Source organism: Orbicella franksi, chromosome 5 (genome assembly GCF_964199315.1).
Source record: "Orbicella franksi chromosome 5, jaOrbFran1.1, whole genome shotgun sequence".
NCBI lineage: Eukaryota > Metazoa > Cnidaria > Anthozoa > Scleractinia > Merulinidae > Orbicella > Orbicella franksi.
This window is the reverse complement of record NC_138149.1, coordinates 8327401-8351527: the sequence shown is the minus strand read 5'-3', so window position 1 is coordinate 8351527 and position 24127 is coordinate 8327401. Positions and strand designations below refer to the sequence as shown.

At 39.8% G+C, this 24127-nt stretch overlaps 1 protein-coding gene across 1 annotated transcript; it reads right to left on the bottom strand.

Annotated features, from left to right (window-relative positions):
* Nucleotides 1-369: 369 nt before the first annotated feature.
* Nucleotides 370-20913, bottom strand: LOC145486757 (uncharacterized). Its single transcript, XM_081465467.1, has 13 exons — nucleotides 20741-20913; nucleotides 15552-16305; nucleotides 15140-15399; nucleotides 12392-12495; nucleotides 10518-10670; nucleotides 7814-9446; nucleotides 6833-6988; nucleotides 6182-6374; nucleotides 5637-5695; nucleotides 4295-5264; nucleotides 2660-3854; nucleotides 2054-2070; nucleotides 370-1547 (listed from the first exon to the last, which is right to left on the bottom strand). The coding sequence occupies exons 1-13, from the start codon at nucleotides 20911-20913 to the stop codon at nucleotides 633-635; spliced, it is 6582 nt and encodes a 2193-aa protein (XP_081321593.1). The 3' UTR covers nucleotides 370-632.
* Between the last annotated feature and the right edge of the window lie 3214 nt (nucleotides 20914-24127).

The window sequence follows — 24127 nt, the reverse complement described above, 5'->3', positions numbered from 1 at the left end:
GGTCTTTCAGTTGTGACGTAACGTCTTCCGTTGTATTTCAATACCGGTTCTCCAGGTTTTGGGTTCTTATACTGTACTTGAACTTTGCGTACTTTGCCCTCTGGTCCTTCGAATGTCTTTGATACTTTTCCCAGTTTTCATTGGTTTCTGATTAGATTGGAATCCTGTATAAGAACAACGTCTCCTACTTTTAAGTTTCTATGTGCAGTATGCCATTTCTGTTGTATTAACAGGCTTGGAATATAATCTCTTGTCCATTTCTTCCAAAAGTTGTCTGTAACCATTTGAGCGAATTCAAATCGACGGCATGGATCGGCTGAGTATGTAAACGTTCCACTAGGTATTTTAGATGTGGATCGTCCCAGGAGAAGATCGTTAGGGCACAAGTGTTTGTCATCCGAGGAAGTTGGATGTTGTCCAATCGGTCTCTCATTAAGTAAGTTTGCAGTCTCATAACACACAGTTTGTACTTCAGAAAATGTGAGAATGCTTTCACCGATGGCTGCTGTTATGGCTCTTTTCGTTGGTTTTATCAACGCTTCTGAGACTCCGTTTCGCCAAGGTGCGTCTGCTGAAGAGAACACCCATTGAAATCCTTCTACTTGTCCATACTCCTGTAAACTCTGTTGGTCTTAATTTTTTACCATCTTCTTTGATTCCTCACTTGCGGCTACTAATTGGGAACCATTGTCTGAGTAGATCTTGGATGGATAGCCTCTTATAGATACAAATTTGCGGAGTACCATTAAGAATTTTTCGGTACTATAGTCTGGTGAAATATCTATGTGGACAGCTCGTGTACCGAGGCAGTGGAAAATAATTCCATATGGCTTTCCACTTGTTAGTTTTTTAACTTCATCCTTTATCTTAAATGGTCCAAATAGATCTAATGCTGTGTAGGTCCATGCCGGGGCAGGTTTTAATCTTTCAATCGGGAGTCTTCCCATGATTTGTTCGTTCAATTTGTTGTCCAATTTCTTGCATATTACACAGTTTGTTCTGATGGATTTCACCAGTTTCAGCAATTTGATGATCCAGAATTTTGCTCGTATTTTGCTTGCAGTTGATAGCACTCCCAGATGACCTCGATAATGTATGTGCTCGGCATATAGACGTGAAAATCTATGCCCATATGGTAGTAAGATGATCTCGGTTTTGTTATAAGTCATTTCCACCCATCCTCTAGCACGTCCCCCAACAACGTAAATTCCGTCATCTCGTTTGCGAGGGCAGAGCCGCGTGTATTTACCCGCTAGGATATCCGTTTGCATCGAAGATTGTGATTCAAGAATCCGGAAACGTTCGGCATTGTCGATGTCACCTGCTGTTAGCGTTCGTGTTGCATTTTTCGATGTCGGCTTCAGGTCTTTCTTGTACATGGCCAAAATTCGGGCGGTAACTCGTTGCAACTTTTTGTAATTTGAATATTTCTCGATGTTTATCCTCGACGCAAGTGTGTCTTTTGGCTCAGTTTGGATGGGTGGTGAAGAGACAGAGCTGAAAACGACTGCGCATGCGTAGGGTTTTGGCGGGTGAGTCGACGAGTGGTGGCATTTTCGATCGTTTGATCAATGCAAAGTTTTGCCGCCATTCGATGTTAATTTTTTGGACTAATATCATCCGAGAAAAATGGAGAAGATGGAACTTTCAATGTCATTTCAGTCAAGCAGATGTTCCTGATATCCTGAACATATTTCTGGCTATATTGACGGTCTAAACATAGCAAATTCTAGCAGACATCGGTCGCAGCGCCATGGTGAGTAGTGACCGCTTTACGCTTGTTAAGTTTATTTTGGATACCACTTACAGGTTAAAAAAGTGTAAATTTCAACTACCTTGTTGTCAATACATCTATTCAAATGTGTTTGCTCTTTACAAATAATTATATATAGATGTAACCGACCCGCAAGGATAAACCTGCCACGTAAGCTCGCATTTGAGCACATCAGCTTACATTTGTACTTGAGCACTCGTTGCATGCTTTTGGACCTCACGGGAACAAACTGCAAAGTAAATGATTCCCTTCTTCATGTTGAAATATTTATGTATTTACCCTGCCACTCAACATTCCTGGAGATATGACAGAAAAATTAATGGAACGCTGAGTATTCTTACTTGTGAAATTGAACAGAGAATTTGGAAAGGTAAAAAAATATCTGCTCTCATGGGCTGACCTTGACTTTGCTGATTTAAGCTTATATTTCGCTAATAACGAGTCTATAAAGGCTTACTTTCTGGAGACAGTAGTCGGAGTTCAAATTCAGTGTGATGTACATTTCTACAGATGCCTTTCCTTATTTATCTCCCCGTCAATTTAGTAAGAAAAAAAATGAATAAAATAAAAACGATGTAAACCACACTTTCTCTTTGATTTCTGCGTATGCCCTGGCCAAAATGTCGTAAAACGCGATGCTGAGGGAAAGAAAGGCATGCTGTCCTGTTGCAACTGCTATTTGAGTAGATTGCAGCTAATTTGGCTCATATCCAGCCTGAAAATGTCCAAAAAATGCTTTTTTGACAAAAAGCTTCAGGAGTTAATGGGTTAAAAAGTAGTTTAAATGGTGGAAATTAGGAAGCTAGGAAAATATATGCTAAAAATGCTAAAAAGCTGGGAAAAGTTTAGTGAGGTGTTAGTGAAACCTAACATTAGTGACTGTACCAAGAGTGAACTGAAAATTGTTGACTTGCTTGAACCAAGAAAGTAATTCGAAGGAGTACTGCCATTCTGCAAAAGCTACATGGGCTCCACTGTTTCCATGTAAGTAGCTGTCTAAGAGGAAAACACCTTGTGTGGTTGGAATGAAGACGACAGTATTGGAATTTAAAATAAAAATAGATGTTGTTTTGCCGTGCGTTAAAGCAGTTCTCCAGTGAAAAGGTAAATTAGCTGCGGGACTTGCTTCAGGGATAATGCTAACAGGCATTTCAGGTCCTACAGTGGTGCCACCAATTACATTGTTTAATACAGTGGATGACTGTAGAGCTTGTAAAACACCAAATGTTTGAGGAATGTTTTGTGTCACTGAGTCATAGATGCTGTTACCCACTAAAATCCCTTGCACAATTAGCTGGTACACCCATGTCTGGCTCAGTGAACTGTTGAGCAGAGGAATTTGAACATTTTCTGAAAAGAACATTTTGCTAAACAAAAGTGCAATAAAAGAACAGGCATTGCTTCCTTTTCTTCCTAGAATTGTGGACTGTGAAATACTGCTTGGGAATGACCAGAAAGTGACATTGCCATGATGGTTCGGAGGGATGATAATGAGTGTTAGAACTTGAGAAGAGCTGTTAGAGGGAGACGAGGTATTTGTAGCTGAAGGTTGATTTCTGGATGAATGATTGGCCCGGGATGGAAGAGGGATAGTTGCATAAGTATCCAGGATGTTTTTAACCTTTTGAGACCATTCTGGTGAGGTGTAGAAAAGTTCAGCGTCGGATATGTTCAAGCCTGTAAGTGGTGTATTATTGCTTTCATCGTCATGGAGTTCATCATCATCATCATTTTCCCTTTCATTAGCATCTTTAGACGACAAAAGCCCATTGTTGAAGGTGTTTGCTAACTTTTGAACTTTTTTCTTCAGTGGTTCAGCACAGATTGGACAGCAGTGATTTGAAGGCAAGCAAGCTTGGTGAAGGCAGTGGAAGCAGGCCAGTCTAACAACGGCATCTGTTTCTCTTGTGCAAGTTGGAAAATCACAATAAATATCTGGGTGAGGTTGTTGGCCTGGCTCTACATCATCGAGATTATAACTTAGTGGAAAACACTTGGTGTCTACTGTGGTTTCAAACGTTGGTAGATGGTACTGTGGCTTCCCTTTTGGTCTTCCATTATTTGCAACTGGGCGTTCAACCTGAGTCAAAAATTAAATTATGTGCATGTCAGTAGTACATGTACATTTATTATGAGGAAAACATGATGTTAGTAATTTTGTTTGTTTGTTTTTCCATTTTTTAAGTCAGAGATGTTAACAGTATTCATTAATTATATTTGTTTATTTTAATATTCATTCTATTGTTTGGTACATTTTATATCTATGTCTGCATATCCTTATCCTACATATCTAAGAATCATATAAAGAAGCCTAAACCACGCATTTTACTTAAACTGTCTTAACGCACCTCAGGAATTTGACAATACTTTAGAAATGTGGAAAATGCTTGCTTGCAGCTTGTGTTTTTCAATTTTTCTTGCATCATCAAATTCTTGTATTGTTTTATGATGGTATAATAAATGGTTTAGACTTCTGTATTTATTAATTTTATGACTTTTTTTTATTTTCAGGATTGTTACCTGGTATGATTTGCGGCAGTTCTGTGAAATGCTCTTAAACAGATCAAGAAGAAATTCTGCACTTTTCCCTGCAATAAGCCACAAGTTGGATTCACTCTGCTGACCACGGTGGTACTGTGAAACAAAGGACTGGACAAATTCGCTAAGAAACCCTGATGATGCTAGTGATTTAGCAGTATCTTCAATGCTTTTTGCATCTTCAAACTTTTCAGTGTTTCTTCTTAGAACAGAATGCCAGACTTCTACCTTTTTTTCAGTTATCAACTTGAGAATACTGGCCTTTTTAGACCAGTATGCCGGAAGATATTTACACTGATATGCACAGTCACTCAAAAATGACAAGGTTGATTTGTTATAATGTTTCCTTCTCCAGCAGATGAAAATAATTGCCAACTGTGCCATGACCATCTCATATAGCTTTAGATTGCCACTTCTGAAAATATTGTACTGATAAAAGATGATAGGCACAACATGTTCAAGTAAGTGCAAAATTGTCACAAATTCATGTTGCTTGCAGTTTGCAAACTTTTCCAGAACTTTTGCTCTTACAAGTTGCCAACCCACTAATGCAGCAGTCACACATAGTGATGTTTTAAAGGGTTTTGGTTTGGATGCCAAAGTGCCTCCAAAGACACTTGAAAACAGTTTATCAAAAAAATTTTTGAAATTTGAAACAACATCTTCATAGGCATTGAGGCACACATGAAATGGCCCGTGCTCTGGTATTATTCCAATGCTGGGATTCCATCCACTTGCTATTAGCTTTTTGGGATAGTACCATCCTGGCCAATCAGCAGGCAGTGGCAGAACATACTTCTTGCTGTACAGCTGAAGTTCAGGGTATTTATTAAGTACACGCTCTAGGGTTGTTTTGTAGTTGTCCATGCTTTTTAGATCTTGTTCGAACTCATCAATCAACATACATGTCTCCAGTGTCTCGAGGTCTTGTGTCGTTGGATCTGAGTACACCCTGAATAACAAATAAAAATGTTGTTGTTGCTGGCATTTCTATAACTATTGTTATTCTTGAAATGCCGATTTCCAATAATTTTTGGTTTATTAAAATTGCTGTACGCTGATGATATTCACTCTTGATATTTATAACAGGTCACTTTATATTCACAAACAGGCCACTGTTTATAAACATTATAAATTATACTAGCCTTAGTTCTCGCAGTGCTGCCTGTAGTCTCCCTGGGTCAATGCTTTGCATATTTTGTGGTAGCTGGTCCAAAAGCTGGTTTTGCATATTTATTAAGGCATTTGTTAGTATTTCCAGGACAGATGGGACATGTATTCCACCAAGGCAGGTCTTCTGTCGGCCATTTACATTGATCACTACTTGTCTGTGTGAGGATGATGATGGGCGGGGTACTGCACTGACTGTGGGATGCACATCTGCTATACAGGATGCCATGTGTACCACATTTGTCCTAACAAGTTGTGCTGGTGTATGAAATTAGTGAATGTTGTGGAAGTCATCAACCATTAAGACCATGAAGCATGTCAACTGATGGGAAAGACAGAGTGTAAAAACCATAATTAAGTAGTTAATAGAGTGGTTTTCAATTGAGTGACTTAAACCAGAACCAAACTACGGTTTGACAGTGGCTGACTTCAGTAATGTAGTCTATTATTATTAGACTACATTACTGTACTCAGCTGATTTCAAACCGTAGTAAACGCAAAACCAAAACCAAATTAATATTGTTTGATTACTTTCCACACTCAATTGAAAACTGCTCTATTAATTTTAATTTATTATTCTAGATAAAGACAAGAAAGAAAATTAATTAGTCAAAATGGCTTTTTTTTTCAATAATATTTTTTGGTAGTGTGCATGAAGCCATTTGTTGATTAGAATTGCTTATTTATTTGCAGACTGACCTCATTTACTCTCTTCAACTGTTGTGATATGTAGTTGGCATGATCTTTAGCAAGGTCTGCTTTTAACTGCTGCACGTTCCTAGGCGTAGTGCTGTATCCTAAAATCTGACCAGCAGATAGGCCTTGCAAGGACATGCCACAACTAGCTGCGTATAAGCCACTGTCCTTTTGCAGTGTAGATGTTTTTTGTGACCTGTCATGTAGGTAAAAGTAATTTGCTTCCATTGTTACAACCCCTATGAACAATGAATGAAAAACAATTTTCTTACGGGTAGCTCACTTCATTTAAAGTTTGTTACCTAAAATAGGCCATTATGTGGAGTAGGGACACCACTCTCTGCTCTTGCATCTCTCTCCTTCTATTGGACAAGCTTTTCCTTCCACTTAAACAGTTAAGGATGTCCACAAAGAGTCCAGGGCTATTTTTGTCTGTAAACTGTTTCATTGCCTCTGGATTGTAAATTTTCTGGTCTGGGGTGGTTATTTGATGTCTGTACAGGGCCTTTTGAAATGCTTCCAACTTCTTTTCAATTGTTGACTCTGTAATAGAAAAATCAACCATGACAAAAATTAAAATATTTTTGTGAGAAGTATAGAGTTTTTGTTATGATGCTAAATTTAATTCAAGCAGCTTCAAAACAGTAAAAACACCTTTTATCTCTGCGAGCTGTTGTGTTGCCACATGAAGCTGTGTTTGCAAGGTGCAGCACTTTTTTGTCTCCTTTCTGAGCAACAATTCCATTTCCTCTGGTGACTTCTAGGAGGAATGCAACAAGAGGTTTGTTATTTCGAACTGATTTTACATAGCTGGCATCGAATAAGATACAAAATTATGAGAAGTACCTGTTTTGGCATGGGTGAGGTGTGATGGAATGTCACATCAGTACTTTTTCTCTGAAATCATCAAAAGGAACTTATTTGTACCGGTTTTACATTTGCATGTCACAAGAAACTCGGAAATATGTGCCACTCATTTTAAAGGGCGTTCTTATTGTAACCTCCCAGTAACCATACCTTTCGAGGAGGGCTGTAATCTTGTTCATCTTTAAACAATTGGTCTGCATTTTTCCTACAACTGGAACACCACCGCACACCAGGACGGTAACCACTCGTAGTACGTCCGATGCGGTCAAACAATTCATAAACCTCGCTGGTATGTTGTCTGAAATATCAGTTGAGTGCACAGGAAGTGGACATGCACAAAAACCATGTGCTTCGCGGTTTATTCTGGTCCAGTGTCGAGTACACGCCCAGCTGTTCGTAGTGCCACCGACATACCTTGCTATTGCAGCATTGAACCTCCGCATTTTCCCTTTGCATTCCTCGCCTTTTCTGGTTTTTCTGTGGTACCAACAGGTCCGCTCACCGGAAGTTTCCGTGAACATTAAACTCATTAACATAATCTGCAACACGAGCCGCATTTTCGCGGCACGAACTCCGACTTCGCGGCAAAATTTCGATGAGTGTTCAAAGATGGAAGTGTGGTGTTCAGGAGATATGTTTTAGAACTAATATCGACCGGTCTTAAAGGAAAGTTTCAAGCTTAACCTTTTTACTTACTCCTTAGCCCAAGCGAAAACTCTCAGCGCTCTTAAATTTTTCAAAAATGCCGCCATTTTACGTGTACGTTGCTATGATTTTATGTTGTCTTTCCCAGTTTCTCGGCGCGCGCGAGTGAGCATGCGCAGTCGTTTTTCAGCTCTGTCTGGTGAAGATAGTTCCAGTTTAATCGTATTGATGGGGATTTTTTGTTCCGAGTTTGTTTTCGTTATTGGCCATTCAGATTCGTGTAGTTTAAGGAAGTCCGGTCCCTTTTGCCATTTACTGTTTATATCGATATCGTTTGGTTTACTTCCTCTCGTTAACAAATCAGCTACGTTAAATTCGCTTGCGGTCCAGTACCAGTCTTTCGTATTAGTTCCCTCTTGGATCTCTCCTACCCGCACTGCGGCGAAGGTATTGAATCCATAGGATTCTTTTTGGATCATGGAGTGAACGATTTGAGAGTCAGTGATGTGATAACATTTCTCGAAACGGTATCTGCATTGTTCTGTTATTGTGGTTTTTAATCTTTTATTTAACACCGAACCACAGGGCTCTATCCGGTCGATTGATAGTTTCTTGGAAGGTGCGAGGCGATTTTTGGATAAGATGAGGCTGGTTTCGTGATTTCCATTAAGAAGTCTCCATCTAGCATAAGCACATGCGCCATATGCATCATTAGATCCGGCGCTGAATATTACGAGGATTTGATTTCCCGTGGCTTTTTTAGGTTTAGTGCATCGATTGACTTTAATCTTTTCCATTTCACTTAGATCCTGGAAGAAGTTAGCCCAATTCTGGTGATCTTCTTCGTGTATAGGATCATCCCATTCCAATTTTGGGTGGTGAATCCACAATCGTCTCATGAGAATCTTTGCCCTGACGGTCAGAGGACTCGCTAATCCGAGTGGATCATAAACACTATTTACTTGTGATAGAATTGTCTTCTTGGTTAGAGTCTTGGAAGTATTAGTAGTCGTCCCTTGATTTTGTTTGGGGCGTCGTGTCTTTCTTTTGGGTGTGACATTAAGCTTGACTTTGAAGTAGAAATTATTTGTAATTGGATTCCATACAACACCAAGTACTTTCTCATATGCTGTTTTCATGTCTGTTGGTATAAGGTCCTGGTCTGGAGCAATATTGTCATGTGAATATATCCATTCCTTAAATTTGAGGTTTCCGTTACTCAAGATGGTTTCCATTTTATTCGTGAGCTTTTTGGCAGTTTCAACGTTGTCAACGCTATTAATGATGTCATCCATGTATGTATTGTTTATGAGTAGCTCAGATGCTTTCGGGTAATTTTCTTTAGCCATCTCTGCTGTTTTTCGTTGTGCTACAGTTGCTATAGTTCCAGAAGGTTTATCTCCAAAGGAAACCCTCTGAATAACGTACGTGTCTGGTTCTCTAGTTGTATCCATATCCCTCCAGAGGAAGCGGTGCGTGTGTTGTTCTATCACTCCCGTTCTGACTGTGTGATACATTTTCTTGATTTCCCCGATAAAGGCTATTTCATTCTCTCTAAATCTGATGAGTATTCCTAGTAGACTGTTTGAAAGGCCGGGTCCCTTAGCCCAATATTCATTTAGTACATGACCCATGTAATTGGCACTGCTGTTAAAGACAATTCTTACTGGTGTGGATTTGGAGTTTGGCTTTAGCACTTCGTGATGTGAAATGTAGTATTCCTCCAGTGATTTGGTTAACGTCGGTTCACAAACTGCTGTTTATTAAAATTCTTGAAAACTCTATAAACACCGTGAGAACTAAAATAAAGGATACAAATAAACTACAAATTAGCTTGCGAAAATAACAGGATATAAATACATTTCAAATGCTTCGGAAGTTACAAAAGTGAAAGGAGAAAACTTAAGATCGATTTACAGTAACGGTAAAACGATGTCGTATACAACTTGACTTTATCTAAAACCTTAAGACTTAAATTTACAATTCACAAGCGATGAGACTGAACTAAACGACTAAAGATACAAACCGCTTACATAAACAAACTAAAATAGCGTAAAAAAAATAGTTACCTTGGTGCTACCTTGATCACCAGATCAATGATAAACTTGGAGAAACTTCTTAATTTGTGGTGAATTAACAGATCTTGCGTCAACTAATCTTGCTAACGGAAAAACTACTCTTTTATAACGCTAGTTGGGTGTCGCGGCGTTACGCGCGTGCTTTCGCGACACCACAGAACTTACTAGAAAGAACTAGAAACAAGGGTAACGTACACGCGAAACAAATACGCATGAAAAGCCTTAAATAACTGAACACACGTTCAAATAAACCTCCAATGACTTAAAAAATAGTACTCTTAAGGCTACAAAGTATAGTAATTGAGCGTAAAACAGCTTAAATTAGAAACCCGTTGAAAACTTGCGCAATGTTGCGCGTGCAAATTTGTTGCAGAAGCGCGCGCCACTTCAAGTGTCGTACATCGCGCGCGCACAACTTAACTGCTGTAGCTACATGTGGTGAGCAGGTCCTTTGTATTTCTGCAATTCTTCTCGTGTTAGTTTGCGAGCTACATCTCTATCTATCATGTCCTTTATCTGTTGTTGATAAATTTCCGCGTGTTTCTTATTCTTAGGAAGTCGTTTTTCAGTTGATATTAGCATGCCGAATGCTGCTCTTCTGTTTTCTGGGAGATCAAAAGGATCTCTGATCCAAGGGTATTCTGCAGTCCAGAATTTTTCTTTTGCGTCATGGCTCAGATTTTTTAAAATAAATGCTAATTCCTTTTCTTCCTTGATTGTGTAGGTGTTGCTACCGAGTGAGCACCTACCGCACTTGCATCCACCGCAGCGAGGCTTACATTGTATCCCGAGATTCTCCACGTGGTAGAAGTCTTCGATTTTTGCCATCTTGACATGATGGGCGTGCATAGCTCCAATGAAGGACTTTTCGTTGATTTCCTTGAGAACTGGGTGTGTTCCACCTAAGAATCGTGCGAATTGATTTTTCAATAAAAGTAGATGTCCAGAACTTTGTTCCTTTAAAGGATGGACGTCTGCGTATTCAAAGCCTATTAAGGTATCAACCTCTCCGGTGGGCCTTATTAATTCGTCCTCGTATACGTGTTTGAATAGTTTAGAGACCCCTTTTATGTCGACTGCTGGAATGGGGGAGGTTATCTTGCCGATTCCGTAAACGTCGAATACGACTGTTTTGCCCTGCTTGTCAATAAGTGGGAGCTTGTACTTAAGAGGTGCCCTCCGTAAATTTCAACTATGGCCATTTGGACCAGAAAAAAATCAAATTCCTCAAACTTTCTCAGATGAATGGTCTAGATAAGTGATTCACAAAAATATAACTCTCAGTTCCATTCAATTCGTATTTTAGCGCTGGGGCCACCATCTTGGTTTTGCCCCTCTGAGAGGGCTTTCAGCGGCCATTTTAGGGCACATTTTTAACAATTTGCCATACAAAGAAAACGATATAAATCCGAGTAAAAACCCTTTATTCGAGACAAGCAAATGTTTCTTGTTACATTGAGAGGCTGTTTTGGCAATTTGATCATCACCTGATTTTTTTGCAGAATTTAAATTTCTTCCCTTTCGGACTACTCATGAAGCTCCATAAAAAAGGCGAAGTTTAAAGGAAAATATCGCCAAAAGTACATCACTTGAGATCCCAAAACTACCCTCCACTTAAAGAGCAATGTCTCATCTGTAAAAACATGCAATAAAATTTTAGGGCAGTTAAAACTGTAAAATGTTAGGAGAAGAAGTTTAAGCTGTGCTTTTGTCAACAAAGACCTCCGTCCTTATCAGCATAATAACGTGAAAATAACGATGCACAGAGAAAATAATGATATATTTCACTTACCTCGCGACATGTCGACAACTGGATGTTCCACGATGCCTCATGTTATATTTCCAGTATGTTTCAGCCACATTTTCGGTGATTAGTGTACGAAATCACTCTCAGACATCGCCACAGTTACGCAGATTTCAACTCTCCGAAGCCCGCTTCATAACATCTATCAATATTATTTGTCTTTCGTCTCGTAAGCCGCCGTTTACAAGAAGTTTAACAATTTGCTGAGATCCTAACAGACCCAGAAGTCTGTTAGCAGCCTTTAAAATCCTCCTCTTAATCGAGGATTCTCATCAAGAACTCGTTTAAGCTCAGTTCCGTTTTGATCTGTTGTGCACCCGCCATTATTCCACAGATTGCGCTACATTTGACAAATGCACATTCCAAGAGGTAGGGGTAGGGCTGGTAGGAAATGAAAATGTACCCAACATTAAAGCCATTTTACGCATTTCTGTGGCTAAACTAGTGACTGGCCTCCCCAGGGTAATTTGAACATGAGCTTCTGCTTGCAGGCATTCTCTAGGTTATTTTTGCAGGGTAGGTGGGGTGGTCGTGTCTTAAAAAAAAACAACAACAACAACAAGAAAAACAAGAAAACGATAGACAGTATGAGGTCAAAAGATTATGATCTGTGTATCTTGCTCAGCTTTATCCGTTCATCAGTGAGGCCCTATTAGGGGTTTTCAGGATACTGGATATTTGGCTAAACAATTAACAGAATGCAAGAAATTTAGGGGAAAAATTAATGGAGTAGAGCATGTTTAGATCAGATAAAGCGGGACAGTTGTGTCTTTCGCTGCCGGAAGTGCCATCAAATTTTGCAAAAGACAACAGACTGACGAATAGTGCGCAGGAAGTAATGGTAAGCGACGTCATATTGAAACTCCTTACATTTTCTTAGCCGTTTCACTTCTGCATCAGAAAAGAAACTGCTCAGAAAGTTACTGAAGGGCAGTTAAGGACGGTGCCTTCTTTTTTGTGGGCACACGGTCTGTGCATTACGTAAGGCATGGTTTAAACGCCAGGCGCGCGCTTGGGTTGGAACTAGTGACGTAATTAACTACCCTACCAAGCGTGCATTCTCGTTCCCAGAGCCCACGATCCTTGTGGCCTGCTGCAGGGATCGAGAGCTCTGGGCTAGTCCAACGCCGGAAGTCAGCGATTCACGGACTTCCCGTCAAATCTGGCAAATCTGATTGGCTGAGAATACGAAACGAATACTCTGCGCATGCTCAGAAAATCGGGTCTGGCCAGAGCTCTCGATTCCTGCCGCAGGCCAGAAGGATCGTGGGCTCTGGGGACGAGAATGACCAGGCGTGCGACTTAAAAAAAAAAGTCCCATTGTGGACGAAACAAATTTCGAATTAAAATTACGAGCCTGTACTAAAACCGGGATTACCAGAAAAGCAGCATATCGCTAAGCACTAACTGTCAACGGCTTCCAGCTGAAAAACTAGCTATTATCGTATCCGTAGAAAAAATCATACTGAAATTCAACTGTAGATGGCATAATGCGCGCGGAAAACAACTTCGAGAGACGTCAATGTTTAACTTACTTGGGAAGTAACAGGAAAAAATGTAACGGACACCGACAAAGTTTTCGAAAGGATGAAGCAACTCATTTAACTTTTGAAAAAGGGGTGATTACAGCTACATTTTTATGGTATGAATTGGAAGTGGCAAGCCTATTCAACAATGCATTAGTTTTTGACTGTGAGGAAAAGTTATGTAGACTGTATTTTGGCTAAGCCAGAGGAGTGCTGTTCAGGGACGCTAAAACGCTGTTGCGACGATTCTGTCATCAAATACATATCAAAAGTGGTTTTTTGTTACCACTTACTACGTAGTTTAAAGATGTTTTTTAATATGTTTAGTTTTCTGCATACAAAGGCGAACCTGTGAAGAAATATCTTTACCTTTTTTTCAGAAAAATGCTACAGTCAGCAGTAGGTAATTATCTCGGAAAAATTAACGACTGCCCCCAGTTTTCTTTGTGGATCCTAATAACCCTGGCTAAGATCTACTTTTTCCACGTTTTGTTAATCTGGCGGAAACACGTTTGTATTTTGTATGCACCATTCGTTATTAGCCTGAGGCACCCCACAGCCGCTGTATGGTGTCGGCGTATCCCTTATCCTATTAATTTTTGTCCTAAATATCTTGTATCCTGTTAAACCCAGCTCAACGATTTTCTACTCAATAATGTCTTGTTTTATCTGATCTAAACATGCTCTACCCCATTAATATTTCCCCTAAATTTCTTGCATCCTATTAACTTATCACCAAAATATCCAGTATCCTGAAAACCCCTAATAGGGCCTCACTGGTGAACGGATAAAGCTGAGCAAGATACACAGATCATAATCTTTTGACCTCATACTGTCTATCGTTTTCTTGTTTTTCTTGTTGTTGTTGTTGTTTTTTTTTAAGACACGACCACCCCACCTACCCTGCAAAAATAACCTAGAGAATGCCTGCAAGCAGAAGCTCATGTTCAAATTACCCTGGGGAGGCCAGTCACTAGTTTAGCCACAGAAATGCGTAAAATGGCTTTAATGTTGGGTACATTTTCATTTCCTACCAGCCCTACCCCTACCTCTTGGAATGTGCATTTGTCAAATGTAGCGCAATCTGTGGAATAATGGCGGGTGCACAACAGATCAAAACAGAACTGAGCTTAAACGAGTTCTTGATGAGAATCCTCGATTAAGAGGAGGATTTTAAAGGCTGCTAACAGACTTCTGGGTCTGTTAGGATCTCAGCAAATTGTTAAACTTCTTGTAAACGGCGGCTTATGAGACGAAAGACAAATAATATTGATAGATGTTATGAAGCGGGCTTCGGAGAGTTGAAATCTGCGTAACTGTGGCGATGTCTGAAAGTGATTTCGTACACTAATCACCGAAAATGTGGCTGAAACATACTGGAAATATAACATGAGGCATCGTGGAACATCCAGTTGTCGACATGTCGCGAGTTAAGTGAAATATATCATTATTTTCTCTGTGCATCGTTATTTTCACGTTATTATGCTGATTAGGACGGAGGTCTTTGTTGACAAAAGCACAGCTTAAACTTCTTCTCCTAACATTTTACAGTTTTAACTGCCCTAAAATTTTATTGCATGTTTTTACAGATGAGACATTGCTCTTTAAGTGGAGGGTAGTTTTGGGATCTCAAGTGATGTACTTTTGGCGATATTTTCCTTTAAACTTCGCCTTTTTTATGGAGCTTCATGAGTAGTCCGAAAGGGAAGAAATTTAAATTCTGTAAAAAAATCAGGTGATGATCAAATTGCCAAAACAGCCTTTCAATGTAACAAGAAACATTTGCTTGTATCGAATAAAGGGTTTTTACTCAGATTTATATCGTTTTCTTTGTATGGCAAATTGTTAAAAATGTGCCCTAAAATGGCCGCTGAAAGCCCTCTCAGAGGGGCAAAACCAAGATGGTGGCTCCAGCGCTAAAATACGAATCGAATTGAACTGAAAGTTATATTTTTGTGAATCACTTATCTAGACCATTCATCTGAGAAAGTCTGAGGAATTTGATTTTTTTCTGGTCCAAATGGCCATAGTTGAAATTTACGGAGGGCGCCTCTTAAAGGTGTCAACGTTTTCACTTTCTCCGCCTACTTTGATAATTGACGGTTGCGTTTTCATACCCTTGAGGTTTTCAGCTTTTGCGTTTGTGATAAAACATAATGACGCTCCCGTGTCCCACAAGACGTTTGCGAATCCATTCTTTGTAGGTATCTTCTGAATTTGGAGTAAGCACGTTTCAATTTTGTTATTGCATACACTTGCAATACCGCTTGCCGAAACAATGTTAGTTGGCGATTTTTTGTCCTATTCTGCTTCATGTAGTGTTTTGTGGTGAAACCTTTTGCAGTCGTTAACGCCACATGTTTTCTTGCCTCTACAGTCTTGAGTTCTGTGACCCCGTTTTAAGCAGGACCAGCATGCTCCCTTTTCCTTTAATGTGTCACGCCTTTTTGTACTTGTTTTGAGAGATAAAGTCTACATTTATTAGTCCAGTGATTAGCACCTTCATGGTATAGGCATTTGTTTCGCTTGTAGTGTGATGTATTTTGTCCTTCTGGGATGGTGACTTTGTCATTCCTTTTCTCTAGATAATGAAGTGAGCCCCTTACTGGAAGGTTGCTGTTTGAGCGCAGTTCTGCGTTTTCGTATTCCATTGCTTGTTTTTGTTGGAGGAGAAATCTTAACAGACTTGGAAACTTTTCTTTTTTATCGACGGGACTGCGTTCGGAACTTACTAGTTTCGCCCACTCTCTTTTCACATCATTTGGTAATTTTCGTTCTATTATGCTCACAGAACTGGTTGTGGTTATTTCTTTCTCTAAACCTAATCTTCTCAAGTCTCGGTAACCGTCGCCGATGACGTTGATAAATTCGACGAATTTTTTGTTTTCGCCCCCTCTGATAGGTTTCATGTTTTGAATTGCACACATTACGACGTCAGCGACTTTTGCAGGATCGCCGTATTTTTCGTCCAGTCTCTTCCACATGGCATTAATATCATCATCGACGCTTTTTACCGTATGGGCTGGTTCCTTTCCAAGACATGATCGGAGAACATATGGTGCGTTCTCGGCATTAATTGACGGCATGATATGTTTATCAAAGTCTGTTTTGAATTGTGGATAATTTCTTACATTTCCGTGAAATGACGGCATCTTGATTTTTTCGAGTTGTGGCGGATTGCCTTTGTCTTTCGCCTTGTTATCGTTTCTTTAAGTCGAGATGAATGCTTCGATACGGCCACTGTTCTCTTGATGGCGCATGTGCATGTTTCGAATCCATTCGACTTCCTTTTGGATGTTTTTGTGGTCAGGTAGCTCGAGCATTGTGTTATGCAATGTCTTACAGTCCGCGAGCACGATATCTAAATATCTTTCTGTTTTGCGCAAAGCTTCGGGAGCGTTTAAGTCCTTATTTTGTGATTCCATCGTGTCGTATGCGTGTTTTACGAATGAGTCAAAGATAGTTCCCATGGACTTCTTTCTCATACTAAATTGTTCCAATAGTCGTCTGAGTTTTTCTTGTTCAAGTCTCATTGATTCTTGTTTGTGAAATTTGATAAAATTCCGATTCAGGTTCCTAATGCGACGATTAAAAAATACAAATGATCGCAGTGACATCTCAAATACGAAATGCGTCAAAACAGAAAATTAAGTGTTCAGAAAGTTTCCTGTGATGATTTATAACCAAAGGTATATCAGTGAAGATTTTACCCAATTTAGAGATCTCGTACATGTGCATGAATTTTAGTCGCACTACTAAGGGCATTTTTTCAGTCACTGCCGGTATAGTTCTGGATGGAAAAGGTTTACTATTAACAACAAAAGCTAGAGGTCATGGCACCGAATCCCAAAGGCAAATAATTTTTCTTTCACTCGTGTGGCGCGCAGCACATTTCCTTTCTAGGGTTAACGCTTTTTAGGAAATGCGTATGGGTTATTGACCAAGTGTGAGGTCAAGATGGCTGGATATTGGCCAAGTTCTTTTTTTGCGTGTTTATGGATCCATAAACTCGCAAACGAAAAAGAACGAGGCCAATATCAAGCCATCTAGACTGAACAAGCTTGGTCAATACAGGATTTATTATATGGCTTTCGGGGATAATATTTCTTGCGGGACACGGCGGGTAGTCCCGAACGGGCAAGATAGCTCCATCTTGTCCGCTAGGGTAGCCAATCACAGCGCAGGATTTGATTCATCCTGTCCGCTCACGGAGCTAGCCATATAATAAAGTTGGGTTATTGACCACGCGTGGCGTCAAGGTGGTTGGTTATCGGCCAAGTTCTTCTTTTGTACGTTTATGGATAAACACGCAAAAAAGAAAAGAACTAAGCCAATATCTAGCCATTCTGTCCTAACAAGCCTGGCCAAAAACAAATATACTAGTTTCTTGCGGGACACTGTGGTTAGTCCCGAGCGAGTAAGATAGCCCCATCTTGTCTGCTCGGGTAGCCAGTCACAGCGCAAGATTTGGTTCATCTTGCCCGCTTTGATGGACCTGGCATATAATAATTAATTATTTCCAGTCGTCTTAACTACCTTTAACTCAATTCTCGACTTTCCAGCTTATGAGAAATAATAACAGCTTTATTGAAGTGTCAATGTATTTAGTATTAACTACTAACTGGGGACACAACAAAAAAAAGTGGTAAGTCAAGAGTGACATCCAAACTGCTTCGAGTGGGCGTCCTCGGACCCTTCCAGAAACTCGCAAATTTGGCGTGTACGGTCAAATATCGTTATAGTTTCCTCCGAATATGATTGGCCAGTCGCAAGCACATCTAGTCAATAAGTGCCGCTCTTTTCCCTGAATATGATTGTCGTGACCGTGGACAGAGAGTTGTGTGTATAACATTTTACGCTCGAAACTGTGCAGGCATCACGGAAGAAAGTTCCAGCCTAAACATGCAGACCTGTTTCTTTCTGAAACGTTTTCACACATTCAGCCGCCTAACAGTGCTAAAACATACTTCCCACTTCTCGTTACCCTAATTTTTTTCAGTCTTAACAGAATTTTGCCAACTCACACCGCCTAACTTGAAGAGATATGACACGCCTCCAAGCACATGGTTATTTTATATTATTTTTTCAGCTACAAAATACTCAAGATCTGTTTTATTGGCCGTGGTGAGACATCGATATTTACACGGGCTGCCTTTATAGCGCTCGCTAATATTATTTTTTTTGGTTGTTGTTTTAGCAGGATTTTCCTCAGGCGAATATGAGTGTTGTTCCAAAATGTGTTTAAAAATGTTATTGTTCTCGTCCAATTCCCTTTTTACGATAACTGCAGAAATTATCGCGTGCCCACTGGCTAATTTTCATAGTCAATAAGCGAACAGACATATGAATTTATAATTTATGCGATTCGTCAACGAGCGAGAGCGGACAATTTGACAATTTGTTATCGTAAAAAGCAGATTGAAGTCAGATTTTCATGCGTCTGTCCTGTTATTGATGATGAATTTCGTCATAACATTGTCAAAGTAGTTTGCGGATCCACTCGGCTGTCGCCTATTGGATTCACAATGCTATGTCGAAATCCATGATCAATAACTGGACAGACGCATGAAAAACTGACGTCAATTTGTTGATTGGCCAAATAAACCTGTTTTGATGTAAAGTTTATATGAAATATTTCATATATGAACTGCGGTTATAGATGAAAGTGAAGAATGATCATCGCAGTTACTTTTCCAATTTAAGCAACTGGAAAGAAGAAGCCTGAAAAAAAAATCAGGGCTTCAACGGGAAGCTTTACATCATTTCACTCCTCACGGGAAGACATGAACTCAATTAATTGACCTCGCTCCCAATGTGTGGCTTCATAGCTCAGTTGGTAGAGCATCGCACCGGTATCGCGGAGGTCACGGGTTCGTATCCGGTTGAAGCCCTGATTTTTTTTTTTTCAGGCTTCTTCTTTCCAGTTGCTTAAATTGGAAAATTAACTGCGATGATCATTCTTCACTTCCTTCCCTTTAAACCTGTTTTCTTGGTCTAGAATAGAGCTTACGGGATGGCTTACTCGGTAAAATTAAAAGAGTAATATTGCTGCTTAATACAGGTAATCGTATGACGGCGAGGGCACTTAAGGATTTACATCACAAGTGATGTTTGAAAATTCTCTCAAAATTACACTCGCCCAAAGGCTCGTGCAATTTGAAAGAATCTTCAAGCATCATGGGTATTGGTAATCGTTACTTGCTCGAGCTTTAAGGTTACTTCCCACCTTCGCGGGTGCCCCTCAGGAAAAAATTCGTTCGTGCGCCAGTTTCAATAAAACCTAAACAAACTATATATCAGTAGAAAGCTTAATAAATGTAGTTTGTAAGAAAAATATAATTTAAGTGACTTTTTCTTTTGGGAAGTGTCAGCAGCCGGTAAACCGTGAAATGACCGAGACCTGTTCTCGTAAATTAATCGGGTATCGAATGCCGCGGCACGAGCAAAATGGATGCACAGTCTTATTCAACAGGCATCAATCAACAAAACGGTGTCAGGCTTTTTCGATATTCTGATTGGTTGCCAATATATCCTAGTCAAGTATCATTTAGAAGGATTTTAAGTCGACATTCAACTATAATTATGCCTCGAAATGTACAGAAAAGGGAATTGTAAGTAAAAAAAAAAAAAAAAAAAAAAAACGTTTTTATGATCTGCACAGTATTCGCTGTAAAAAAAAGTAATAATAGCTTATTTTCACCGACTAGACGTCGGATGTATGTAAAGTAGTATAACGTAGTTTAATGTAGTCTATTTGAAATGTAGTGTAAGTTGTGTAAAGTAGTGTAATTTGGTTAGGTAAATTATATTGTAATATAGTGCTATGTGTTTGAAATAAAGTGTAAAAAAAAAAATATATCCTAGTCCAAAGTTGAAGAAGCTAAAAATATACGAGACGCGTTGCATAAATGGTCGCCACGGGAAAAATATTTCAAATATGATAATTTCCTGACACTGTTTTGTTTGTTATTATCCGTGGAATGCTTTGGCCAAATTTTACGAAGATCCTTGAAATCTACATACCCTGTTAATTCGCTCAAAGTCGACACATTCTACGAGAAATCAAACGCGAGATTTTCGCTCAAAAAGGTTTGTAAACAACTCGCACCGCCTCAGGAGATTATATGTCGCCTCTTGAAACCGCAAGCCAATGGCGTAACAGGACCTCTTAGCGTCAACTACAATGGGTTAGAATTTCCCAAGAAAAAGTGTTGCATTACAGTCACGTTTTCGATCTTTTGACCGGCAAGACGAAAAAAAGCAATCCTGGCAATGGGTAAAGTTGCCAAAGGCAAGGGGAAATCCCGCGTCAAGAAACGAAATGCGTCAACTGAAGGAGAATCAATCGAATCGAGCGAGAACATTCGGGCTGCTCTCATATCCGAAATGAGGTCTTTAGGGTAGGTTGTGTTTTGTTGATTTATAAATTATTTTAAGTCAAAGGAAAGCACATTTCCAAATCTATGTCTGACAAAATTTAGGTATGATGGTGACTTCTTTGTAAGAAACCTGGACGCGAGTGTGGAGCGGAGTACAAAGAGAGGAAAGGGCCCCCGCAGAACACGTTACATACAATATTGCACGTGGACACATGCACTTTTGGAGAGAACTGAGAACTTATTCTTGTTTAGCTTTAGGTTACCGATGTTCGCCTTGCAAGAGCATGTGCCATATTTTAAGTCCAGTCCTGGTAACTTCTTCAATGTTTATGACAATGACAAAGGCGCTTGGCCGAACCAAGAGCCTTTGTCGCTTTCTGCGAGGCTTTTTCTCCTTTCTTCCCCAAAACCTTTCCTTTTTCTCTCCTTTGGCCATGGTTTTTTCGTTGATTTTACCCAAGGACTTCTTTCTGTTTTAGATTTCTCCATGAAACTCGAACGCGCAATGCACAAAGAAAATATGCAAATCACATGAAATAAGAACCCGCTTCCCGCGAAATTTCCTCCAAGGCGTCACCTACTTATGAGATTTTGACACCTTCATTATTTATTAACTTTTATTGGAAAACAAATTTTGTTAAATAACGTCGCACGTGCTAGCTTCGCTTATCGGGCGAGCGATCGAAAAGTGCGAGTTTAAAAGATAACAGCTCGACCGCAGTGACATAGTTGTGGTGAAGGATGATCATCTCCCAAGAAACGAGTGGAAGTTAGCACGAGTTGAGCAGACCCTACCGAGTGAGGATGGTTTTGTTCGAAAGGTCGTCTTAGCCATCGGAACTCGACTTCTCGACAATCATGGAAGAAGAATACACGAAATTCAGCGCCTGGAAAGACCAGTTCACAAGTTGGTGCTGATTTTACCTCAAGACCGGAAATTCCCCGTCGAGGAGCCTGCCAAATCAGAGGCTTAGTGCCAAGAAAGATATTAAGGACTATTAAGGACTTTGTCATGTGACCCTTTCTGACCGGATTTGACAAGAATATTTTCTTTAGTGAGAAATCTGTAGGTATTGAACAGTGGATTCCCACTGTTGGGGAGCCATGTAACTAACGTTAAGCCGAAAAGACGCTCGGGTAAATTCCCAAGGTTCTTAGCGTGCGCTCGGCAAAAACACGTGTGCTTGCTAACGCCAGATGTAAGGCAATCGAAGTTATCTTGCTCGTTTGTGACAAAATAGATCATTTTTTCCTTGGATTCCTTAAGATTTAAGACCAGTTCATTGCCCTTCGTCGCTGGACAAAGGTATTTGTAACTCGTTTTCGCTCTGATTTATTGTATTGTCGTAAGATTTTCTTGTATTTTGGCTTGCACATGTACTCGCGAACGGTTCAGTTTCTCATGGAATTTCGTCATGTATTTGCTTTCTAGTTTTACGGTTCTATCCTACTGAGGAGATTAAAGAATCTGTAATTCTGCCAGCTATGTAATTGTTGATTGTCCTTTGGATCATTTTGGATGAATTTGGAGTCTATTTATCGAGCGAAAGGTCGCCGGTAACAAAATCATTTTCAGTTTCCAAAGAGATAGTTTTCGAGAAGAATATAAAAACGTGCGTCTACTTCTGCATCAAAAGGTATCTTGTTGAACATAATTCCTAAAAAGTTAGATGCGCCACGAAGGGGACCTATTTGCGTGTTCACCTGCCATGGGCAAATTGGTAAATACAATTAATACAAATTACAAAAACTCGCTTTGCGGCCAGTAACTAGCCCTTTTTCAGATATATATTACTGTTCCCTTTAATCTAGCTTTAGGAAATCATTAGCAATGGACCTGCTAAGATACTACTGGATAGGATTTCTAGCTTGTTGTACAGTCACTAGGAAATGGGAAAAGTAAATGTGTTGCGTGTATATACACCGATTCAAAGTATTGCATACAAAGAACTCTCCTTCAAAATAGGCTCGTGATTACAAATAAAAAAGTTACAAAAAACCAAAACGAAAACATTGTACACTAGTAAGGAAGAAAATGAAGAAATGAGCAAGAGCAAGACAAAAATAGCCACGCAGATGTATTTGCGGCAGGTGATCACTTAGATGTAAAAATTGCGTGACATCGATCTGGGTCTATTTTTCAGTTCAATTAGTTCCTTCACTTCTTGCCTCTTTTCATTAGAAATATTCAATACAAAACTTACTAGATACCCAGAGGATGCTTTAGATCCAAGACATGAATTCAGGTCTTGCAAAAATATTGCACAAGCCAGAGAAAGGTGACACTCAGAAATTGCCGTAGCCGTATGAAAAGGCCGGTGGCTGAGCAAGGCAACAAGACACAGGAAAATTAGCGAAGAACATCAAAATTATTTGCCTTCAAACACCCATTTGGAAAGTAAGCTGTCATCGAAGTATTATCTCAGGTTTACTGGGTAGTTTTAATGGGAAAAGGCTGAGGTTTTCAATGGTTTGCTCAGAAAGCGAGCTAAGGCTAGTCGAATTGTTTACATTTTCTGATTAAACAAAATCTCTTCGAAAGGTCAAATTGGGTCAACTTGCATGGGGCCGCTCGCCTCAGAAATAACTTTTGCCACGAAAAAAATTATATCACTTTCAAAAACAGCTCTTGTACTTGCTAGAATTGAATTTTGAAAGAGTTCTACATAATACCGAGTATGTTTTGAGATGTTTGAAAACGGTATGGAATTTTTGATTTTCAAAGTCATGATCTAGAAATTTCGGTTCTCTTCGCTTGCTCTCCAGGAATTCGGAATTACAATTGTAAGTCTAGAATATCATCAAAGCAGAAATTTGAACTCATTTCTGTGATTTTTCGGCTTCACGGGCTATTGACGGTTTTTCGTAATTTTCTCAAAAAAGTAACAACTCTAGAAGCTAAGACTTATATCACAATTCTTTGCATACCATAGGTTTTCTCTGGACGAAATATCAAGGGGTCCATTTTTCCGACCTTGTGCCGCCCCTCACGCGGTGGTTAGGGAGAGTGGCTCTTAAAATGTCAGCTCGTTCTTAAATTCCTCCAATTTGAAGAGCATTTTCGAAAAAGCTCCGTTTTCGTGACGGACTAGTGTGGACGGTAGGCCTAACCGAGGGACTAAAGCTGCGTTTTCACATTTCTCCGGTGTAGTGCTGACGGGAAGTAAGCAACGTGTTAACATGTGTTTATTAACTAAATAAAATTAAAAAGCCGAAAACAGTGCGGAAACCGAAAGCCCCTCTCTACATTTCTGAAAATTCACAGGACGAGGTATCAAGAATCCGTAAACGGAAACATGGTAGAAATATGTGAAACCGCTGGGGAAACACGACGGTTAACACGCGCGCGTTTCCGCCGGCGGTTTGGTGACGTTTACTCGTGTTTCCGTTGCTGCGGTCACAGCGGAACCGTACCACTTTTTTACAAAACCAAACCACACAACTGTCTCATTTGACCCAACTGACTCAAACCACACAACTGTCCCATTAGACCCAACCGGCTCAAAACACACAACTGTCTCATTTGGCCCAACTGACTCAAACCACACAACTGTCTAATTAGACCCAACCGGCTCAAACCACACAACTGTCTCATTTGGCCCAACTGGCTAAAATCACACAACCGTGTCATTTGGCCTAACCGACTCAAA